This window comes from Chlorocebus sabaeus, unplaced genomic scaffold (genome assembly GCF_047675955.1).
Source record: "Chlorocebus sabaeus isolate Y175 unplaced genomic scaffold, mChlSab1.0.hap1 unalloc_scaffold_1002, whole genome shotgun sequence".
NCBI classification, from domain to species: Eukaryota; Metazoa; Chordata; class Mammalia; order Primates; family Cercopithecidae; genus Chlorocebus; species Chlorocebus sabaeus.
This window is the reverse complement of record NW_027326750.1, coordinates 1-23,580: the sequence shown is the minus strand read 5'-3', so window position 1 is coordinate 23,580 and position 23,580 is coordinate 1. Positions and strand designations below refer to the sequence as shown.

General features: G+C 45.9%; 1 protein-coding gene across 1 annotated transcript; it reads left to right on the top strand.

The window, feature by feature from the left end:
- The first annotated feature begins 11,723 nt into the window (after nucleotides 1–11,723).
- On the top strand, nucleotides 11,724–18,451 carry LOC140710923 (protein FAM90A5-like). Its single transcript, XM_073013916.1, has 4 exons — nucleotides 11,724–13,994; nucleotides 14,480–14,679; nucleotides 15,139–15,247; nucleotides 15,904–18,451. Exons 1-4 carry the CDS (start codon nucleotides 13,872–13,874, stop codon nucleotides 16,864–16,866), a joined length of 1,395 nt encoding a protein of 464 aa, XP_072870017.1. The 5' UTR covers nucleotides 11,724–13,871; the 3' UTR covers nucleotides 16,867–18,451.
- Nucleotides 18,452–23,580: the final 5,129 nt, after the last annotated feature.

The window sequence follows — 23,580 nt, the reverse complement described above, 5'->3', positions numbered from 1 at the left end:
GTTTCATTTGTATGTATTGCCTTGTGATAAATGGACCAGTGAATAATGATTGTGAATTGTCGGGATAGTCTTACTAGCCTCATTTGGCAAATTTTGATTATCCCTTGTCCATTATACACATTTCACCTTTCTTCATTAAAGGAAAAACTACTCTTGATGTAAAGATGTTTGTTTTTTGCTAATACTGAGTTGGTATTAATTCCTAAGTACATAAAGTTTACCATAGAGTATCATCTCGTGAGTTCTTTGCATCTGTTGCCCTTTATTCTTTATTATTTCTGTCTGTTATTTGGATCGTTCACTTTGAATGAAGGAGAGAGGACTGTCATAGGACGATACGTTGTAACCAATCTGAGGGAGGAAGCATTCAGTCTCTCAGTCACATATAACATTGGGCTTTTCATCGATGTCTTTGGTATTGTAGAAGATCGTATTACACCATTATGGTATGATAGTTTATATATTGTATTTTAGAATATTACAGTCTTATGAGTCAGTGTCTCATGATTCAATTCCCTACCAGCCAACAGATAAACCAATCACATACTCCTGTAGGAACAAAGGAACATCTTCGGCCTGGTGCGGTGGCTCACGCCAGTAATCCCAGCACTTAGGGAGACCGAGGCGGGTGAATCACGAGGTCAGGAGATCGAGACCATCCTGGCTAACACGGTGAAACCCCATCTCTACTAAAAATACAAAAAATTAGCCGTGCGTGGTGGTGGGTGCCTGTAGTCCCAGCTTCTAGCGAGGCTGAGGCAGGAGAAGGGCATGAACCCGGGAGACAGAGCTTGCAGTGAGCCGAGATCACACCACTGTGCTCCAGCAAGGGTGACAGAGTGAGATTATGTCTCCAAAAAAAAAAAAAAAAAAAAAAAAAAAAAGAACATCCTTACTTTTTTTAATGCTACACCACTCTCTGCTCCCAAGTTAATCCCTGTTTGGGCCTGTGGGAACTTACACCTTTCTGCTATATGTAATTAATAACTGATGTTTGGTTTATCTGTTTAGTAATAGATGTTATGTTTAACGGTGTTTAACGGTGCCAGTAAATGTAGGGTGCGAATTCCTTCCTCACCAGTGGGGTGCATGAGACGTTATTGAAACAATTGACAACACAAATGGAATGGACCAGCCCTCATGCAGGACACCTGCTCAACTTGACCTACCTGCTGTCTGCTGATGGTTCCGTAACACATCAGCAGTCACCTGAGTCAGAACCGTGAGTTGACGATGGGCCTTCCCTTTGTTCTGCACAGTGTTTTGTGGTCTTCAGGTGTTGTCATCTTCTCCCACACTAAAATGCTCTCATCTCCTACACATGAATGTTTAATTGCACCCCAGCATGACATTTGGCCTGTGCTTAGCAGGCAGTTTGGAGGCCCTGGCTTATTAATGCACAGAAGCGCAGCACATAAGCCAACACTTAAGTCCTAATTAGCAAGAATCAGGCTGTATCTCTGTAGTCCCTGCATCTACACTGGTCACCATCCCTGTATGCTGAGGGCAGCCATTGAACATAATTAATTATTGTACACTCCAAGACAATAGTTATTATGTAGGCAGAAGTAGTGGCCTTGTTTGTTTCTTGTGCTGCTGTTCCCCTTGCCACTGTCCCCTACACCCTCCTGATGAAGTGTACATCTATGGTGCCTCATGGTTCAGGCACTAATGAGTAAAGAAAATGGGAAGAAAGAGTTTGATATTAGCCCCTACCGAAGCATATGAAGAAGCATCTCAGCTGCTTGCATTGAAAAATTCCTAGCCAGTGTGTGGGCTTTTCTTATCACTGCTGCTTATCAGCATGTCAAAAGTCGAATCTTCGGACTGCAAGTCTTGCCGGCCTTAGACATAATGGTCTTACTGCATGTGGAGCTAACCCCAGGAAGATGGAGTGGCACTCTCTGGAGGATTAGGTGGTCTCCTCCAATGTGGCTTGATGGGCTCCTGAACTCTTTCTTGTAACCATGCAGAGAGTGTACACTGCCAGCAATCATGTGCCTCAACTCTGTAGATGTAGAAACTCAAAATAGTCAAAATATTCTGAAACAGTTTCCATTGAAAGGAAAGAGAAAAGAGGTGAGCTGCCATGCTCTGGTCAAGAGAACTAGTAGATGGCTCACAAGAACACTCTGTTGCTACTGTCTGTGCCTCTGTCACAACAAATATCCTGATCCTTCAGTTTTAAGGGTGCAGGGCCATTTTCCTCCCTTTCCTACTGGTAATTCTCAAGATAACTGTATGATATGCCGGGAAGGCAATATCCTGATATTCAGGTGACATTAGAACAGCTCAGGCTCTGTTAGAGTCCCTGCTCGAAACAGAACGGTCTTTAACACTTGTGTCCAGCAACCACATCGTGGGAGAAAACCCAAGGTGGGCTGCTTTCTGGGGTCCCTCAGTTGTAGTGCAAGTGAAGGGTTTACAGTCAAAACTCCATCCATCTGCTCTGGGTAGCCTTCCTGATCTTGTGGTAGTGGTTCATATTGAATCCTAGGCTTCTGTTGTCTTTTGTTTGCTATTTGTAAGTAATAAATTCACTTCATGGAATTTATGTATGAATGTGTTTGGTCTCATTGTACTCAGAAAAGTTGGTAGCCATTGCACAGTGAACTCGCTTCATAATTGGTGAAAACACCTATGCCCCCTTTGTGCCACAGGAAGAAAGTTAATTCAGACAAACATAAACTTCATGTTTGAAAAACCCTGTAGCACAATTATTACCATGTGGGAGGCCTTTAACAATGGTGATGCTGATTTGAAGAACTCTGAAGGAAGAAATTTATACAAATGGGTTGGGTACACAGGAGTCCCTCCTAACTTAAAGCAACCCTTACTCCCCTCCATTTAAAAAGAGTGGAGAGGCCAGGCACAGTGGCTCAGGCCTGTAATCCGATCACTCTGGGAGGCCAAGGTGGGCAGATCACAAGGTCAGGGGTTCAAGACCAGCCTGACCAACATGGGGAAGCCACATCTCTACTAAAAATACAAAAATTAGGCCGGGCGTGGTGGCTCAAGCCTGTAATCCCAGCACTTTGGGAGGCTGAGACGGGAGGATCACGAGGTCAGGAGATCGAGACCATCCTGGCTAACACAGTGAAACCCCGTCTCTACTAAAAAATACAAAAAACTAGCCAGGCGAGGTGGCGGGCGCCTGTAGTCCCAGCTACCCGGGAGGCTGAGGCAGGAGAATGGCGTGAACCCGGGAGGCGGAGCTTGCAGTGAGCTGAGATCCGGCCACTGCACTCCAGCCTGGGTGACAGAGTGAGACTCCGCCTCAAAAAAAAAAACAAAAAAACAAAAAAACAAAAATTAGCCGGGCGTGGTGGTGGGCACCTGTAATCCCAGCTACTTGGGAGGCTGAGGCAGGAGAATTGCTTGAACCTGGGAGGCGGAGATTTAAGTGAGTCAAGACCATGCCACTGCACTCCAACCTGAGTGACAGGGCAAGACTCCATCTCAGGAAAAAAAAAAAAAAAAAGGGTGGATAAGAACTGAAACAGGTTTAAAATTTCACCTAATTGGAAATGCAAAGTTTACAAAAATAATATTTAAGGTAAAAGGTTAAGTGAGTGCTCACTGAATTTTATGCCTCCACAAAGTAGGTTGTGAATTAGCTTCCTCATCTGTTGAAAGCCACCGAAGTTGGGAAGCCTCCGTGTCTGAAATTCACATGTGGCTCAAATAAGAATTATACCTGGGGATACCCCAAAGTTTAAATATGGTATCCCCTGTGATATTATGAGGAATTACTGTACATAAAACAGGTTGTCTTCCTTTAACTCTGAAAATCATATTATCTTGCCTAAATTCTCCAAAACGCATCGCTCTGCAGTATCCTATAGTGGACATAGGTTTCCTGACCAATGAGCACTAAAAGTAAGTGTGTGCGACTCACCTATGTTCTTATCAAAATGGAAATCCCTGAATCCCACCAGTTAGAATAACATGACAGAATGTCAGGTTTTTGGAATATATAGGTTTTCTGTAAGGTTATTAGGTATTGATTCCATTTTTAAAATAGATATCAATATATTCAGATTACCTATTTCTCCTATGTTTTAGTATTAATAGATTGTGTCTTTTAATTCATCCAGTTGGTCTAAGTTACCAAGTTTGTGACTTATGGAGATTGTAATATTCTTTATTATTTTATTATCCATGGGCTCTCTAATGTAAAGGCCTCTTTTAGTTCTTCTATTATTAGGTTGGTGTCAAAGTAATTGTGGTTTTGGACCATGAATTTAAAATTTTTATAACTAGGCTGCAACACATCTTTATTAATCAAAATAGAATCCGTTACAATGGACTGGGCACAGTGGCTTACGCCTGTAATCCCAGCACTTTGGGAGGCTGCGGCAGGTGAATCAGGAGGTCAGGAGTTTGAGACCAGCCTGACCAATATGGTGAAATACCATCTCTACTAAAAATATAAAAAGTAGCCGGGTGTGGTGGCATGTGCCTGTAATCCCAGCTACTCAAGAGGCTGAGGCAGGAGAATCTCTTGAACCCAGGAGGCAGAGGTTACAGTGAGCCGAGATTGCACCTTTGCACTCTGGCCTAGGAGACAGAGTGAGACTGTCTTTAAAAAAAAAAAAAAAAAGAAACCATTACATTGAACACATTTTTGCCAATGAGAAATAAACTTGTTTATTCCATGCTTTCAGGGTTCAATGAACTCTTGGAAAGCATTTTCTGCATCCTGCTGGATGTGTAAGTGTTTTCCCTGCAAAAAGTTGTCAAGATACTTAAAGAAGTGGTAGTTGGTTGGTGAGAGGTCAGATGAATATGGCAGATGAGGCAAAACTTCATAGCCCAGTTTATTCAACTTTTGAAGCCCTGGTTGTATGACATGTGGTCAGGCGTTGTGGAGAACTGGGCCCTTCCTGTTGACCAGTGCCAGCTCCAGGTGCTGCAGTGGCTGCAGTGTTCCGTGCATCTCATTGAATGGCGTGGCATACTTCTCAGATGTAATGATTTCACCAGGATTCAAAAAGTGTAGTGGATCAGAAGACCGGCAGCTGACCACCAAACAGTGACCAGGACCTTTTTTTGGTACAAGTTTGACATCGGGAAGTGATTTGGAGCTTCTTCTCAGTCCAACCAGTGAGCTGGCTGTTGTATGAAATCCACTTTTTGTGGCATGTCACAATCTGATCAAGAAATGGTTCATTGTTGTTTCATAGAATAAGAGAAGATGACACTTCAAAAGGATGATTTTTAAAATATTTGGTCAGCTCATGAGGCACCCACTTATCAAGATTTTTCAGCTTTCCAATCGGCTTAAATGCCAGATGGCCATAGAATGGTCTACATTCAGTTCTTCACCAACTTCTCGTGTAACTGTAAGAGGATCGAATTCAGTGGTTGCTCTCAATTGGTCATTATCAAATTCCGGCCCAGAGCCTGGGGCTGAGGCTGCCATGACCACCCTGTTCTCTTCCTTCTGGCATCCCCAGGAAGCTCCCAGGACTGAATGATCCCCACAAAATACAGTGGCCAGGATGGGAGGGCTGGAGGTCAACTTCCCCCCGCCCCTACCACCACGACCAAGAGGCCCACATGGAGGTTGGCCCTGAGCTGTGGGTCCCTGTGGGACGCAGGCTCCCATAGAAACTTCAGGGGATGAGCATGGGTCCTCCTGGCTGACAGAGCCTAGTGGGCACCGGGTGTGTGGGGCCTGTGTAGGTAGGTTGGACAGCACTGGGCCTAGCCAGGGAACCGGGGACTGGTGTGGCCAAAGTGGGCAGCAATATGTTGCCAGAACCAAAACTACAGTGCAACCAGCCCAGCTGGTAGGGAGAAGGAGGCCTGCCTAGCAGGACCATCCACCCCTGTCCTGGCCCCAAGCCCAGACTGCCTGCCTGTACTGGACATTGCCTGATCCAGGAGGCCTGAGCATGATGGTCAGGTGGTGTGTCCCTGGGTTCCAGGCCTTGGTGGTCCCTTGGGAGCTGAGCATCCTCTGGGCAGGAGGAGGGCCCGAGGTCCACTGTTTGCATCGGCCCCTGGGGTTGTGCCCCCACCCCAGCTTCTCAGCGCACACGGGGACATGGCCAGGACTCCTCACCTGCTCTGTGGCTCCAGCTCTGAACAACTCACTGGGTGACTCTGACAGCTTCCTCCCTAAAACTTGGGTCCTCATCTGTGGGAATGGGGTGTCCCAGGCCCCCTGCAGGCAGGAACCCACCCCCAGCTCCTCTGGTGGGCCCTCCTGGGCTTTTTTACCTACTGGGTTGTGAGACCCGGTTGGCCAAACTTGGTGTCCTATTTTTATTTTGGCCTTTTTCTTAGTGTGTGTTTTCTGTAACTACTGCTGTGTAGATCTTCTATATGAGTTTTAGGCAGAGAATCTTGCCCACCCAGTGGTTCCGCACCCCAGAGAGCCTCCACTTCGGCCCCCCGGGCTGGTGCTGCCTGTGCTCCACTTGGTGTGAATGTTGAGTGTGATGGATCCACATGGCTGCTCGACCCTGCATCTCCTTCCTTCTTGTTGCCGAGGCCAGTTCTGTTCTCTCTTTCTCCACCTGAGCTGCACTTGAAGCCAAGGTGAAGGATGAGAAGTGGTTGCTAAGAAGGACCCTCCTGCAGCGAATCTGCTGTGAGGAGGCTGTGCTGGCCCAGCCTGTTATTTCCTTCTCTAAGCTCATTCCAGAGGTCGGCCAGGGACAGCCTGTCCCTGCCTGCTCTTGTGGCCCGTGAATCAAGAATGGATTTTACATTTCCAAAAGGTTGAACAAATAAAAAACTAACACTTCATGACACTGAGAAGCTTCTATGTCCATAAGTAAAGTTTGATGGGGGGTGCAGTCATGCCCATCTCTTCACAGGCCACCTGCAGAAGGTTGCTGTCGTGCAGCCATGGCAGAGTTGCATCCTTGAGGCAAAGATCAGTTGGCAAAGCTGAAAATACTGACTCCTGGCTCTTTAGGGAAACAGTTTCCAGTCCCTGGTTTAAGGGCTGTGTGGCAGAATCCCAGGATCTTGGTCAGCTTGTTCCTCACTTAGCGCCTACTGTGGCCTTCGCTAGTATGTCTGCAAAGTTTGCGTGCTACGGTGCCTGTCATGGGGCGTTGAGCTCTGTCATGCTAGATTTCAGGGTATCTGACTCATGGTCATCTGTCTCACCAACAGAGACCCTGTGGCCAGATTCAAACTAGCAGGAACAGTTGGTCTTTGGCAGCAGGGATACCTTCGAGCTGAGCTGCCACCCACCCTGAGGTGGTCCCATGACACCCACTGTCTCGGTCAAGGTTGGGGCAGAACTGGTGTCCTGAAGTGCCCTGCGATGTGGATCATAATAGCCAGGGGGGAGAGGGGGTTGCTATTACTCCCCATATCGCGGGGAGTGTCTCACGCCCTGCGATGTGGATCGTAATAGCCAATTACTCCCCCCTGCAATGTGTGTCCATTATTAGCAGTGTCTTTTGTTCAGGATATTAGGAGCAATTTCCCATGTTGTGTGTAAACAGCCTGCGATCGGAGAACGAATACCATCCTCTGCACCTCCGGATATTAGGAACCATATCACACAATGGGTGTACACTTTTTGGGACATTTGGGTTAATTTCATCCTGTGTTTCCCTGAATATTCGGAGAAATATCACAGGGTGGCTGTACACCCACTACTCTCTTGGCAGGAAGATCATACTTTACCTACTGGAAATTAGGAGCAATATCACAGACTGGGTGCCAAGCCACTGTCATATTGGAAGTAATATCATGCTCTCCCCCACAAGTTAGACGAACAATATCACAGGGGGGTGTGTACCTTCTCCAGTAGTGGGAGTAGTATCATCATCTCTTCCTTTAGATGACAAGAACAATATCACAGGGTGGGTGTACAATCCGTGTGTTTTTGGAAGCAATGTCATTCTCTCTTCTTCTAGGTTTTATGACTCATATCACAGGTGGGGTGTACACCCCTTGTTATATTGGATGGAATCTCATCCTCTTTCCACACGTATCTTTAGAACAATATCCCATGGGGGCTGTCCATCCCTTCAATATTGGTACTAATACCATCTTCTCCTTTCCTGGATATGAGAAACAATATCACAGGAGGGGTGTACACCCCTTGCAATATTGGTAGTAATGTCACCAATCCCCTGTGGTTATTAAGGAAAAAATCCCAGGGTGGCTGTACGGTTCCTACTTTATTGGGAGTAATATCATCCTCTCACCCCCTGGATAAGAGGAACTATATCACTGAAGAGGTGTCCACCCCCTTCGATATTGTCAGCCATGTCATCTTCTTCCCGCCTGGATATTAGGAATGATACCCTGGGGTTGGGGGCGGTGTACACCCACTGCAATATCGAAAGTAAAATCAGCCTCTTTCCCGCTAGATATCAGGAACTACATCACAGGTGTGTGTGCACCTTCTGGGATATTGGGAGCACTATCAGCCTCCATGCCGCAGCGTATTAGGAGCAATATACAGGGGACAGGGTGGTTACACCCCTTGCGCTATTGAGAGCAATATTCTTCTCTTTCCCCTGTACATTAGGAACTACATCACAAGGGTCTGTACGGCTTCTGTGATATTGGGATTAATGTTATCCTCTCCCCCACTGAATGTCAAAAACAGTATCACAGAAGGGTGTACACCCGCTGCGATATGGCCAGTAACATCATCGTCTCTATCTTTGGATACTAGGAACAACATCTAAGAGGGTGTGTATACTCCCCTGCGATATTGGGCATAATGTTATCCTCTCTTCCCCTGGATATTAGAAACGATATCCCTGGTGGACAGAGGTGGAGTACATTAAGAACAATATCACCGGGTGAATGTACACCACCTGTGATATTGGGTGTAGTGTCATCCTCTCTTGCCTAGGATATTAAAAACAATTACACAAGAGGGGTGTACAGCCACAGCCCCTGCGTTATTGGGAGTAATAACATCTTCTCCCCCTCTCGATATAAGGAACAATATCCCAAGGTGGATGTACATCCCCTGCGATATTGGGTGTAATGTCATCGTCTCCCAAAGTGGATATTGAACATAGTGTCACAGGGGATAGTACATCTTCTTCGATATTGGGAGTAATATCCTCTCCCCTCAGGATCGTAGGCAAAATATCGAAGGGGTTTTACAACTCGTGCGATATGGGCAGTAATATCATCCTCTCCCCACCTAGATGTTAGGAACTATATTACAGGCGGTAGTACACTTCTTGTGATATTGAGAGTCATATCAACCTCTCCCACTCAGGATATAAGGAACAAAATGACCGAAGGGATGGACACCCACTGCGATAGTTTCAATAATGTCATCCTCTACCCCCTGACTATTAGAAATAATATCATAGAGGGATGTACACTTTCTTCGATATTGGGAGTAATATCATTCTCTCCCCGTCGGATATCAGGAACAAGTCTGTAAATTATTAATATTAATAAATATAATAAAAATTGATAGCAATCATCAATATTAATAATCACAATAAAGATAGTATAAATTAATACTGGTAAAAAATGTTAACGATTAGTATAACAATTAATCATAATATCACTATTAATAAAATAATGATATCAGCAATTAATGTTACTTAAATCAATACTAAGTGATGTTGGTAATAAAATAATTATTAATATTAAGAACTAATAATATTGTTAAATGACATTAATATTACTAATTATTTTCAAGAGTACATAATCATATATTTAAAATAATTATTCATAGTTAATAATGGTATCCTATTAATTGTGTCATTGATAATTACTAAAATCGACCATAGATGTTTAATAATTAATCATATTATTACTCCTAATACCGCAGGGGGTGTACACCTACCTGTGATGTTGTTCCTAATATCCAGGGACGGAGAGCATGATTTTAGTTTTAATATCGCAGTAGGTGTGCACTCACCCTGTGCAGTGATGCTAATATCTAGGGGGTAGAGTATGACATGACTCCCAACATAGCAATGAATGGACAGCCACCCAGTGATATTGCTCCTAATATTCACGGAAGAAGCGTATAGTATCTCTCTCAATATCGCAGGGAGGGTACAACTCATCTGTGATATGGTTCCTAGTATCCAGAGGGGGAGAGGATGATAATAATTCCAGTATCGCAGGCTGTGTTCACCTGCCCTGTGATATTGTTATTTATATCATAGAAGGGAGAGGATGATATTACTCCCCGTAGAGCAGGAGGCATACACCCAGTCTGGGATATTGTTCCTAATATTCATGGGGGGGAGAGGCTAATGTTACTTCCAATATGACAGGGGGTATACATCCACCCTGTGATACTCTTCTTAATATTCCTAGGCCGAGAGGTTGATATTACTCCCAGTATCACAGACACTGTACATCCCCGTGTGATATTCCTCCTGATATCCGGAACAGGAGAAGATGGTTTTAATCCCCATCTCGAAGGAGGTGAACACCCACTCTGTGATATCTTTCCTACTATGCAGGGGGAGAGAGGATAATATTATTCCCAATATTGCAGAAGATGTACACATGCCCCCGTGATATTATCCTTAATAATCCAAGGCACAGAAGATAATGTTACTCCCAATATCGCAGAAGGTGTACACCCCCACAGTGATGTTGTTTCCATGATCCAGGAGGGAAGAGGATATTACTTTCAATATCGCAGGGTGTGTACACGCCCCCGGTGATACTGTTCCCAATTTCCACCCAGGAGAGGATGATACTACTCCGAATATCGCAGGGATTAAAAACACGGGGGTGTACAGTGTCTGTGATACTAGGAGTAATATCAACCTCTTGGCCTTGGAATATAAAAAATATCACAGGGTGGATGTACACCCCCTGCCACATTGGGAGTAATATCTTCTCCCTTCGAAGATATTAATAACAATGTCACAGGGCCGGTGAACACAGCCTACGACACTGGAATTATTATCATCCTCTCCTCCTCTGGATATTAGAAATCATAACACAGAAGACCTGTACCCTCCCTGCGATATTGGGACTAATATCATACTCATCTTCTGTGAATATAAGGAGCCATATCACCGGGTGGCTGTCTATTCATTGCTATGTTGGTAGTCATGTCATACTCTACCACACTGGATATTAGGATTTGTGTCACAGGGTGAGTGTGCGCTTACTGTGATATTAAAACTAAAACCATGCTCTCCCTCCCTGGATATTAGGAATGACATCACAGATAGGTGTACACACCCTGTGGTATTAGGAGTAACAATATGATGAATTATTAAACACTAATGACCAATTTTAACAATTATCGATGACACTATTAATCTGGGAAGTAAACTCCCAGATTTGGGACGTACTTCAGAGGTAGAATATTCATCCCGTCTTCTTTCCAGATGCCTGAGCACAGGGCCTTTCCATGCTTCTCCCCCGATCCTAAGAGTAGCTGAGGTCGAGACTCACTGAAAGCTCTAGGTAAAGATATCCCACCATGCACAGGTTATCCCCGTTCTCTGACCTGGGAACAACTCTGACCAGGATTCCACATCTAGGAGGCCTGGGAACTGAGTGGGATTTTCTGAGCAACGCCAAATGGCTGCTCCCTTTCCACCGCCGTTGAGGGTCGTTACCCTGGTTATCCAGATCACCTAGAAACTATCAGTATCCAGAATCAACAAGATCAACTCTCTGCTCCTCTGACAGCAGAAGGAGCATGACCAAAATGAACCAAAGAGCATGGCAGGAAACGATGTGACCGGAAAGCTCAGAGAACAGCCACAGGGGGATGTAAGCAGGCGTTCCCACCTGAATCATGAATAATTAATGAAGCGCAAATCCAGGGGAAATCGAGTTTCAGCAGGTGCAACTCATCCAACAGGAGATCGCCAGAGGGCCAACAAGATTCAGCAACTGAGAGTCGGGTGTAGAGTCAAGTGGGACGCGACTGGTTCCAAAGCTCTAGAAGACCATGGGGTCACTTGGACCAAGTGAGAAAATGCCCCCAGTGTGCTGGTTCACCATTCCGACTCCTGCCTGTCTCTTCCCATCCAGGGAACTTGGACCCTAACTCGTGCAGGTGCAGATGACGAAGGGCAGAATGAGGGGACGTGGCACCCAAGTTCCCTGACAAGAGAGTTCCACAGAAAGTCCGCTGGATCTTCGCAAATCCAGAGAAATGGCAACGGGACCCAAGGAAATAGAGCCCCACCGGTGTCCTGGAGACTCTTCAGGCATAAAGCCTGGAGCCGCAGGACAAGAAGAAAAAGGAGCCAGGCACCGAAGGACAAAGCGGTGTTGACTTTCTTCATCTGGGTTTCCCAGTGCAGTCCAATTCACGGTGGTTTCCAAGGGCCTCCTGGAGGAGAAAACACGTGAGGGTGTGGTCAGGGTTTTCTGCTGACGCACTTACTGTGGGGAAGAAGGAGAAGCTCTGAAGATGGATAACGACCGAGATTGCATGTCAAGGTGCACCTCCTTGATGACACTGAGGCCTACGTTGAAATAGAGTAAATATGGTCCAATTACACTGTGTCTATTTTAGCACCTTGTTTAAAAAAAAAGAAAAAAAAAAGATGTAAAACCAGACAGGGGTACATGCACCAGTGCTACATACCTGACAGGAAACATCTATTCTTCAAAGCTTGCAGCTGTACAGGTAGGTTTTAGAATGTCTGTCCATAGTGAACATCGTCTTAGAGTGGGCTGGGCAAATAGACCTTTCCAGGTCATGTAATTGGATTAAGTTGATTAGGTTAGGGTCCGTTTCATGTCAGGGGTCCAGAGGCAGTATAAAAGGCAACCTGGAAAGCAAAGGTCCCTCTCTGCCCCTTCCTCCGGCTTCCTGAAGGCAGCACCGCTTCCAGCAGGGCTGCTCCAGCACCTGCCCATCTGAGCGCCAGCACACCTGTCCATCTGAGCGCCAGCCGAGGAAAGAAAGTAGACCTGTAATTTCAGGTTAGTTTCCCTGAACGACTGGTTGTTTCACATAATCCCTGAGGGGTTGGGGGAAAAGAGACAAAGGAGAGTGAAAGAAACAGATCACACTGGGGCTCGCTGATGCGGTAGGATGTGTTCTCCTTACCCGTAATTCTTGGAACAGAAAGCGAGAAAACATTTCCATCTCCGTGCCTGGGATAAGAGTCAGATGGAAATGCAAAACGAAATTTACTCCAGCATGCTGAATTGGTGGGTAAATGGAAAAAGAACTTTGGAAAAGGGGTGGTTTGCCCTTTAGCCATGTAAGAAATTCATATGCCACTTGTTCAGCGTTTGTTTAGATGAATTCGTATGGCGTGTGTAAAATACCAGAAAAATAAATAAAGAGGGGCTGGAGCTAAAGCCAAAAAGACAGAGCAGGAAAGACCATCACCTGCTAGTGTGGTAGAGAGGGAGATAACTTCTCTCAATGAATTTGTGTTTGGAAGTTGCCTAATGAAACGGCAAGAGTAGCGATTTGAGTTCTGATAGGAAGAATCCCTTATCTCTGACTTCAAGCAGACCTGCCAAGGGTTGACATCGGCCATGCCCTGTAGCTTCTATTCTTTTGTCCCTCAGGGGAGAGAGAATCATTGTGTCTTCTACAGGAGTGAATGGTGATAGTCCAGTCTCCAGAATCAGTTGTTTGGTTGGGATTGAAATCTCAACTCCAACTCCACATACCTAGGCCGTGGGCCATGTGGCAGGCGAAGTTTACTCTCGGACCAGGTAGTCACGGCAGAGGAACACACAATATCTGAGGATGCACACACCACATTGTGATCCACAGATTTGACCGACGGGTGGTGAGGTCTCCTCATGACCACACCGTCATGGAATTAGCTGAGGGTTTCTTGTGGTTGTGTGAATATCCAATGTGCCTAACCATCGCTTTATGTGTGTTTGTGTGTGATTCAGGTGACCCAACCATCAACCCCTGAAAAAGGCGGCCATAAAACGCCCAGGAGACGAAGATGATGGCACAACGTGACCCCAAAAGTGGGGCAAACCGACTCGTGAGAGCCCAGACCCTCCAGAAGCAGCAGAGGGTCCCAGTTGGGCCAAGGGCTCCCCCACCCGATGAAGAAGATCCCAGGGTATGTCTAGCCCTGGAATCTTTTGGGTACCGAGGGGGGAGGAGGGGGCGAGTGTCACACGGTCCTCAGACTGGGTTGGATTCCAAAGAGTTCTGCCAGCACCACCCGGGTTGCTTTTCCCATCCAAGGTGGGCCTGGCTTGGGACCTCCTCCCCAGCCCGACAGGTCCCTGGAGAGACTCTTGGGAGCAACCTCCCTTTCCACTCAGAATCCTGTGTAGCCAGGTTGGGCTGTGTTGTGGACATCGGGTTCACGATCGTCCCCACTAGAACCCTGAGTACTTCCTTTGAGAGTTCCTCCGTCACATGGGCTTTGGGAGGGAACATGGTAACCAAACCCTCCCGCCACTTAAGGGCCCCCATGCCGGTGTCCCCGCTTTGGAATCCTCACTCAGTTCTGAATTCACAATCCGTCTCAATGTTGACATTGGATCACTGCCTGTGGCTTCAGCTCATTCACTGACATCACTTCCTTTCCACCCACAGGTCAAGTGCAAAAACTGCGGGGCCTTTGGCCACACGGCCAGAAGTACCAGGTGCCCCATGAAGTGCTGGAACGGAGCCCTGGTTCCCCAGACCTTTGGGAGAAAGGAAGGGAAGGAAAACCGGAAACCATGGAAGCCCCAGGTTCGAAGGAACCCTGGGCCCTTGAACAAGGAAAAGGGAGAGAAGGAAGCGAGACCAAGGTGAGCAGTGAGAGGGGTTTTCACCACCCTTAGGGTACTGCCACCTAAGGACACAGTGTCTCTGCACCCGCTCACCGTGTGCCTTTCCGTCTCTGGAACAGGGAAGGAACGCTGCAGAGAAACAGACCAGAGCTCCATGTCCTCCCGGGTTCCCCATCCGGGAGCTCCTTTGGCTCTGGGAGATTCAGGGACGGTGGAGAGGCGGGGGCGCTTCGTGCAGGTTCCCCATGACAGGGGGAAAAGCAACGGAATCCAAATGACAGTCCTTACTTGGGAAGCCTAGAGGGCCACCAGCAGGATGGGAAGGTTGGCACATGAGGGAAGGTGCAGAGGCGGAAAGGGCACAAACGTTCCATTTATGTATCACAAAACACAGAACGGGACTGGGCCCCAGACAGGGTTCTCCCTGTCTCCTGGGGAGAACCAGGCGGCAGGGCCTGAACTTTTTCTCTTCTGCAGGCAAGAAGACCTGCAGAGGAAGGCTCTCCTCCAGATCTTTTCCGGGACACCTCCGGAGAAGCTGCCGCCAAATCGAAAAGAATCCATGGAATCTTGTGATTATCTGAGGGTGAGTGTCACCCTGGGCCCCTGGTCTTTTTCTCCTCTAGGTCACCCTGGTTGATTTCCTTTCAGGTTCCCGTGTGTGTGAGGGGATCGGGGAACCCTTCTTCCCTGCCTTCTTGGGGTCAGGGACTCCACGATCCTTCCAGGTCCATTTGATTCCAGATGAAGGCATCTGAAGATGCCGTATTTCCTGTTGCTTTCTCTCTGTGCAATGATGGCAAGCCTGCCAACAACGTCTTCCTAGCGGCATGAGGAAATTAGTCCCTCAGGGGCCCCAAACATGGAGGCGGCTCACCCCAGGAACATGCATGTTTTCAGAAAAGACGTCCTGGGAACCCTTGAGCCACCGACCTGCCTTTAGAAGGGCATTAGTCCGTCCCACTTCATGGAAGGCTGAGTGGAGGCGCTTTGATCCAGTGAATGACCAAGACACAGTCTTTAGAAAAATGGTATTCTCAGATCATAGCTCGAGAGTGCATTTTTCATGGGTCTTGTCCCAATCAGCACTCACCTTGAGGATCTGTCCCTACTTCCAAGGTCCGCCTGTCCATACCGTATTAAGAATTTCCTGCTGTGTACACCTTGTCTTTGGATGTGGTTGATTTCCATGGTGGCTCGATGCTGAGGAACCTCTAACGCATGTGATCTCCTTTCTTTCAGGTTGCAAACAGGCCAATGCCGGTCCACACAACTAATAAGAGGCCACGCGTGGACCGTGCCCTCACTGATGGCTCAGCTACCAAAATGTCTGACACGGTATCCGTCTTGGCTTCACTGTCTCCCCTCAGAAAAGCCAGTCTGAGCTCCTCGTCAAGTCTCCGACCAAAGGAACGACAGACAGGGGCTGTGGCCGACATCCCTCAGCCTGGAGTCAGGCAGCAGGGCCCGGAGCCTTTCGTCGTGGTGAAGCCGACACACAGCAGGCCTCAGGGTGGCTGTCGAGAAGTTCCCCAGGCTGCCTCCAAGCCCCACGGCCTGATGCGGGTCATCAGCCCCCAGGCACAAGACAAACATCCTGTGGTGACCTCACAGCCCTGCCCACCAGCCGACACACACAGCTTGGGCCTCGGCTTCAATCTCAGTTTCAGGCCAGGAGCCAAGAGACCTGTCCAGGCTCTGACTCAGGCTTGCCTGAACTTCCCCAAGAAACCGAGAATGGGTCCCTTCCAGATGCCCGAAAATGCCATCCAGGGAGGTGAGCTGGGGGCCCCGGAGACTCTCCAACCTCCGCCAGCTGCAACCGAACTCAGACCAAGTCCGTCGCCCCAGATGAGCAAGGGGACACCCGCCCAGGTGCCCAGCAGCGACCGGCAGCCTCCGCACAGCAGACCTTGCCTGCCTACTGCCCAGGCCTGCACCATGTCCCATCACCCAGCAGCCAGCCACGATGGGGCCCAGCCTCTCAGAATGCTCTTTCGGAGACTAGAAAACGGGTGGTGGAGCTCCAGCCTCCTGACAGCTACCTCGTTTCCCTCTCCTGAGAAGCCGGGAGCCTTCCTCGCTCACAGCCCTCATGTCTCAGAGAAGTCTGAGGCTCCCTGTGTTCCTGTCCCCCTGAGTGTCCTCTGTGAGGACCTTCAGGTTTCCTCCTCCTCAGAGGACAGCGATTCTGACCTGGAGTGAGACTACAGGTGGCCGGGGCTCCACTGCATCCAGCTCCCGTGATTTGGAGGGGTCTGTGGGACTGAGGAGCACAGAGCAGAGAGCAGACTGTGTGTGGGACTCCCAAGCTCCCCAGCTGTGGTGCTTCTGGGGATGTTGGAGCCCAGGCCAGGCAGGGACCACATGCAGAGACTCTGCCTCATCGAATTCTGGTGAGGGACATTGTAGTTCGCAGGGCGCTCCGGAAACCCACCACCAGAAGCTTCTGTGCCAGTGATTCGTTGCCTCAGAAACTGGTTGACGGTGACGCGTGGGAGTCAGACTTCCGCTGTGATGTCAGTAGGAAACTGGGGAATGACTGTACATTTGCTCTCTAGATGACTGAATCAGGGAACAGTTAGGGAACCCTGAGAGATGCAGGCCTTCAGCTGTGCCCCGCCCTGACAGCAGTGTTTTGGACGCTGTGAAGCGTTCTGCACAAAGCGTTCTTGGGGTGTTTCCTCAGCCTCGAAAACTGGGCTCTGGAATGCCATTGGAAATAGGTGTGCTTAATTTGTTTTGAAGTGAATAAAATTCTCAAAAAGATGGCGTACTCTCTTTTGACTTTCATTCCGTGTTTGTGTGTAACTGATTTTCCAAGGGCTTGAAAATTTCTTGACTTGTCAGCAATCCAAGTCATTTTGTCTCTGAAACAGAGTTGATTGAGGGGACCGCAGGTCTTCGCAGGACCTGTGACTTCTTAAGCATCCACAGGGGCAAGAGAACCTCAGCCCCACTCTACCAACACGCACCTAGTCAAATTCCGCCAAGTGACTCTCACGCACACTAACACGTGGGGAGTGTTGCTTACACCACGAGTCCCCATTTGGCTCATGGCGATGCCACATGTGGGGTTTCACACGTATGTGTTGCACCGCAGTCCATTTCACAGTGGTAGAATAAATGTATTGGCTTTTTGTCGGGTTGTTGGAGGCAAAAGCCTGTGATGTTGTTGGTTTTTGATGGGAGAGTTTCACTTTCGAAAAGAAAATACTCTGAAAATGGAGGTTGTCCTAGATTGTATTTCAAGGTGAGTCTACTTGATGCCAGTGAAGCACATTTTGGCATATAATACATATGGTTATATTATATTTTGTCTATATTACCTCATTTTAAAAAACCGTTTTGTGAAAAATGTCAGAGTTAGATATACCAATGTTCAATTTCTGAACACGTGTCCAGAAGCACTGTACAATGCAGCCTAGAATGCAAAATTCCCAGCCACTTCTTTGTTGAACTCTCTGCAGAGCGGCATTGCATTCAGGGATTTTCAAGGTGCACTAGTGTGGCATGAGCTGGTCTTTGGCTTCCTGCTGAAGTTAGAATCCTGCAGATTGTTTAGGGTGGTGTCTGCTTGTCCCATCTTTCCAGGTCATCATTAACCTTTCCTTGGCACCCACGTGGACTCAGAGCTTACCTAGAGTCACAGGCAGGTCTGGGAAGCTGCCCTTGAGCCTTTGTGCAGTCCATGATGGTTCCATGCCTCTGATCCGCTGGGGCACATTCTGCAGAGGGATGGGCTGGCATAAGCTGTCCCTGCCTTTCTGAAAATCACGGAGATTCCTGGTACCTGAAGCCACATAGAAATATCTGTGGAGTTTCAGGCAGGACAAGGATGCCATTCACAGGCTCCTGTTCTTCCACTTAATGGCAGCAAGAGTGATTCCTGGGTTTCCTAATTGACTTCAAAACAATTTTGGTGACTTTGTTGTGTCAATGACCACTCCTGTTTCTGTGGCATCCAGTTCACCTGTAAGGTTTTTGGGGATTATGTGGAAACTCGTGCGTTTTTCCAGAGCCTCACTTCATCCTGAATGCTCTCAGGCATGCACAAGCAGATCCCTGCCTTGGTGGCATCTTGGAGCATTGCAGGAGACCCCTTAGGTCTAGGAGGCACTACGAGGTCCATCAGGAATTGGGAGGGCATGTGTCTGCCCATCTGTAGTGTGAACTTCTATTCACCTTCAGAATGCAGATTCTTCCTGAACTAATAAATTATCTTCATCTTGGTGTAAGTAGCCACAAAAGAATAATTCATATTAACTCCATGAATAAAAATAACTGAAAATCAACAATGAAGTTAATAACGAAAATGTTAATTATTATAATATTGATAGTAATAATAAAACAAAGGCATTAGAGATTAGAGATTCCCTTAAGTGAAGGACAATGTGAAGATATAGGGATACATGAGTTGTTTGGACTCAGAGTCCAATGAATCGTGTTCCTCAAAGGCAAAGACAAGAAGCATAAGGAAAATACAAAGTTCATGGATGACCACCTGGGCTACCTTGGAACTCATGTGGGAACACTGCAGGCAAAGTGTACCTCGTCTTGGGACTGCCCACCACCCAGCCCCAACTCACCTTCATGAGGTAGGACAGCAGGATAACGAGGAAGGAGTCCATGCAAGGGATGCAAGACTTGTGTCACACCTGACTCAAAGAAGCACTGCTTATGACAGATGTTCATCTCCTAACACTGTGTCACCTCTAACTGCCTGGCTGCATGTCTGCCCTCTGTTCTTCTTAGGTCACAGGAGGGACAGACATTACTGTCCACCCTTCTGCATACAGAGCCATGGGAGGACGTTATCCTTGTTGCTTCCTCTTTGGAAAGGGGCAACATACATGGCAGATGCCATTCTCTGTCTCTTTGGAAAACTTTGCCAGCACATTTAAGGTTTTCTTCAGCCACAGAAAGTCACCTGCTTCAAAGTCTCACCCTCCACAAGTGGCAAGCACACAATTATTAATGGAGGCAAGGGATGCATAGACTTTGCCATTTGATTCAATTGGGACAAATAGGGGAGGCCTTCTTAGCTGAACAGCTCTGTCTGTGCAGCCAGTTGACAAAGTCAGGCTGCGTTGCCATTAGACTTGTCCCTTTGCACAGAAGGCTTCCCTCTAATCCTTTCTACAGATGTGGATCCTGACGTTACTTCCTAATAAACATCCTGCACACTAAACTTCATCTATATCCAGCTCCCTGGGAACCAAACCTGTGACAAAAGTGAAAAGTTTCTAGGGAAAATATGGTTTCCTTATCAGACAGGGATCAAATTCTGCTGAGCTAGAACATAAGGTAAAGTCTGATGCCATCTCATGATTTTTTTTATTAGGACATTACCACTGCCAGCAAAAATTATGTGCATCAATTCATGGGGACAAAAATCATATTGGAGTGGGATGAGGTTGTTGTGAGTTGAGGAGAAATTTTGACGAATGAACTTTACCCTCAGTTGAGTTCAGGAGAGGAGATGAAGATGAAAACAGCTGGAAATAAAAGATGTCCAAAAACATTTTTCTGGTTTTTTAAAAATCAAATTTCAGGTTGGGAGACACTATATTTAAATTCTAAAAGGATGTAGCATACTGAGAGGAAATAACAATAGATAAATTGTCCTTTTTGTAAATAATACACTTTATGGTACGACAGGAGACCAAGGGGCACAACACAAATTTGGAGTTAAAGAAACTAACAGACATTCTTGATACTCAGCAGTTATGGCAGAGATGCCGGAATGATGGATGTCCATGTAGCAGTATTTTTTTTTTTTTTAGACATAATCTTGATCTATAACCAGGCTGGGGTGTAATAGCGTGATCTCAGCTCACTGCAACCTCCGCCTCCTTGGTTCAAGAAATCATCCTGCCTCAGCCTCCCAAGTAGCTGGGACTACTTGTGCACCACCACACTCAGCTAATTTTTGTATTTTTAGTAGAGATGCGGTTTCACCATGTTGGCTAGGATGGTCTCGATCTCCTGATCTTGTGATCTGCACCCCTTGGCCTCCCAAAGGGTTGGGATTAGAGGTATGAGCCACTATACCCGGCCCATGTAGCAGTACTTTTGAACGTAATGGCTGAAATCATCCACCTCCAAACTTATGTATTATATTCGCAAAAGAGTACAAACCATGTAATGAATTTTAAGGGGAAGACAAGCCTGTGGGAATTCAACAGCCATGGCAATGTTTTGAACTTCTTTTTATTAAACATATAAGAAGTAAGTGAAGTTCAAGACCTAACAGAATTGCCAGGAATTATTTGAAGAATTACCAAGATGACTTAGACACTATGAAATCCTTACGATGCCCTCTGGTGGAGTTTCCTCCTGGAGCCAGTGATTTTAAGCCAGAGGCAAATGTCTCTGCAGGCATAAGAATTCGACCCAAATGTACTCTTCAATTTTAAATGAGGTGACAATAAAATGGCTTCCTATATAGTAACAACTTTTTTTTTTCTTTCAGACAGTCTTTTTCTGTTGCCTAGGCTGGAGTGGAATGGGGCACTCTTGGCTCACTGCAATCTCTGCCTCCTGGGTTCAAGTGATTTTCCCACCTCATCCTCCTAAGTAGCTGGGATTATAAGCATGTGCCACCATGTCTGACTGATTTTTGTATCAGCAAAATTATTTCTGGGGTGGAGAGTTAGGGACATTTATTCTCCCACATCCAAAAACGTGTTCTCCAAATGATCTGTCAATAGAAATAACTGATACCTATATTTGCTAACCTATCTTTTTCTGTCTTTAAATTCAGAACTAGAGTGTGGAAAAGTTATATTAGGAAGGTTTTCTCAATTTTCAACACAAGTGATGGGCTAGGCACTATTCTAGGTGCTACAGATACACATTCACATAACCACAATAGTTTTGCCTTATTACCTCCTACATTCTAATAATGCACCAAAAGAAAAGTATAGATTAGCTTTTTGTTTTTTTGAGATGAAGGTTAATTCTATCACCCAGGATGGAATGCAGAGGCGCAATCTCAGCTCACTGCAACCTCTGCCTCCTGGGTTCAAGCGATTCTCCTGCCTCAGCCTCCTGAGTAGCTGGGATTACAGGCATGTGCCACCATGCCCAGAAAAAGTTTGTATTTTTCAGAAAGACGGCTTTCATTATGTTGGCCAGGCTGGTCTCAAACCCCTGGTCTCAAGTGATCCCTGCACCTCGACCTTCCAAACTGCTGGGATTATAAGCATGAGCCATAGTGCCCAACCAAAGAGAATAGCTTTAAATAGAAAGCATGAAAACAAAAGAAACGTATGCCCATCAATTTTATACTGTATTTGGCCAGGTGCAGAAGACCGACTTGTAGTATTGTAAGGGAATAAGGTCAGTTCACATCTAATTGTTTGGACAAGTCACCAGAAACCAAAAATTGGAGGAGTTGTATCTTTTGAGGTGGGTTGCACAGGCAAGCAGCAAGTTGCTATCTCTCCAAAGTCCTAAACTGTTCTATGTCTCCTACTGTGGAAAAATGCATCTTCTACTTCATTTCAATTTATATAGGAAAATGCTTAATAAAACTAATAAGGGCTACATTCTTGGGACACAGCTAGACCACACATATACTGAATCTTGATTCTGGAAACACATCTTGTTCAATGTAATTGGATTTTCATGACAACAAAAATGTAACCCTGACACAATATTGGAGAGTCAAAAGGAAAGGACATTTTGGATTGAATTTTTTTATTTTAAAAAATGTCCTTGAGTTCTATTAACAATAGCTAAAACCTGGGAACAACTCAAATGTCTATCGAGAGGAAATCGATAAACAAATTATACGTATATTATAGAGTAATATTGGGCAATAAGGGGGGATGATCAACTCTATTAATCAACATCTTGGATCAATATAATCTTTCTCACCCTGAGTGTGGAAAGCTAAGCTAAAAAGTGTCCTATAATATAAATAAATGTGCACAAAATTCTAGAACAGACAAACCTAATATAAGCTAAAAAAAATTCAGAAAAGCCAGGTACAGTGGCTCATGCCTGTTATGCCAGCACTTTGTGAGGTGGGTGGATCACATGAGCTCAGGATTTTGAGACCAGACTGGCCAACATGCTGAAGCTACTCCGTCTTTACCAAAAATACAAAAATTAGTCCAGTGTGGTATTGTGTGCAGGAACAGAAAACCAAATACTACATATTCACCGTTATAAGTGAGAGCTAAACATTGGGTTATACATTGCTTAGCTCTCACTTATATGGAAACAATAGACACCGGAGATTCTTAGAGGGAGGAGGGAGGGTTGGGTACAAGACCTTAAAAACTGTCTATTGAGTATTATATTCACTATGTGTGTGATGAGATCATTCATACTCTAAACCTCAGTGTCACACAAGACATCCATGGAACAAACCTGCACATGTATCCTCTGTGTATAAAATTAAAATTAAAAAACTAAAATGAACAAACAGATATGAGTAGGAATTTCTCAAAAGAGGAGATACAAATGGACGATATATATATAAACAATTCTTACCCTCTCTAGTCATCACGGGAATGCAAATGAAAACTACCATGAAATATCACTTCACACCTGTTAGAATAACTATTATCAAAAAGATGGATGATAACAAGTGTTGGTAAGGATGTGGAGAAAAGGGAGCCTTTGTATACTGGTGGTGGGAATGTAAATTAGTATGGCCATCTTGGAAAATAGTATGGAGGTTTCTCAAAAAATTAACAATAAAAATACCATTTTGTTCCAGCAATCCCACTTATTTTATATATATATATATAAAACATATAATATATATATGAAGTTATTGAAATCATTATGTGAAAGAGATATCTGCACTCATATGTTCCTCTCAGCTCTATTCACAATAATCAAGATATATGAAGAAGACACACATGTTATCATTCATTCACGGACGGATGAATTAACATTATA

Excerpts from the sequence above, each read along its gene's own strand:
- LOC140710923 (XM_073013916.1), top strand. The coding sequence starts at position 13,872 with ATGATGGCACAACGTGACCCCAAAAGTGGGGCAAACCGACTCGTGAGA. Across the intron at positions 13,995-14,479 it reads CCGATGAAGAAGATCCCAGG|GTCAAGTGCAAAAACTGCGG; the intron begins GTATGTCTAGCC and ends TTCCACCCACAG. Across the intron at positions 14,680-15,138 it reads GAGAAGGAAGCGAGACCAAG|GCAAGAAGACCTGCAGAGGA; the intron begins GTGAGCAGTGAG and ends TCTCTTCTGCAG.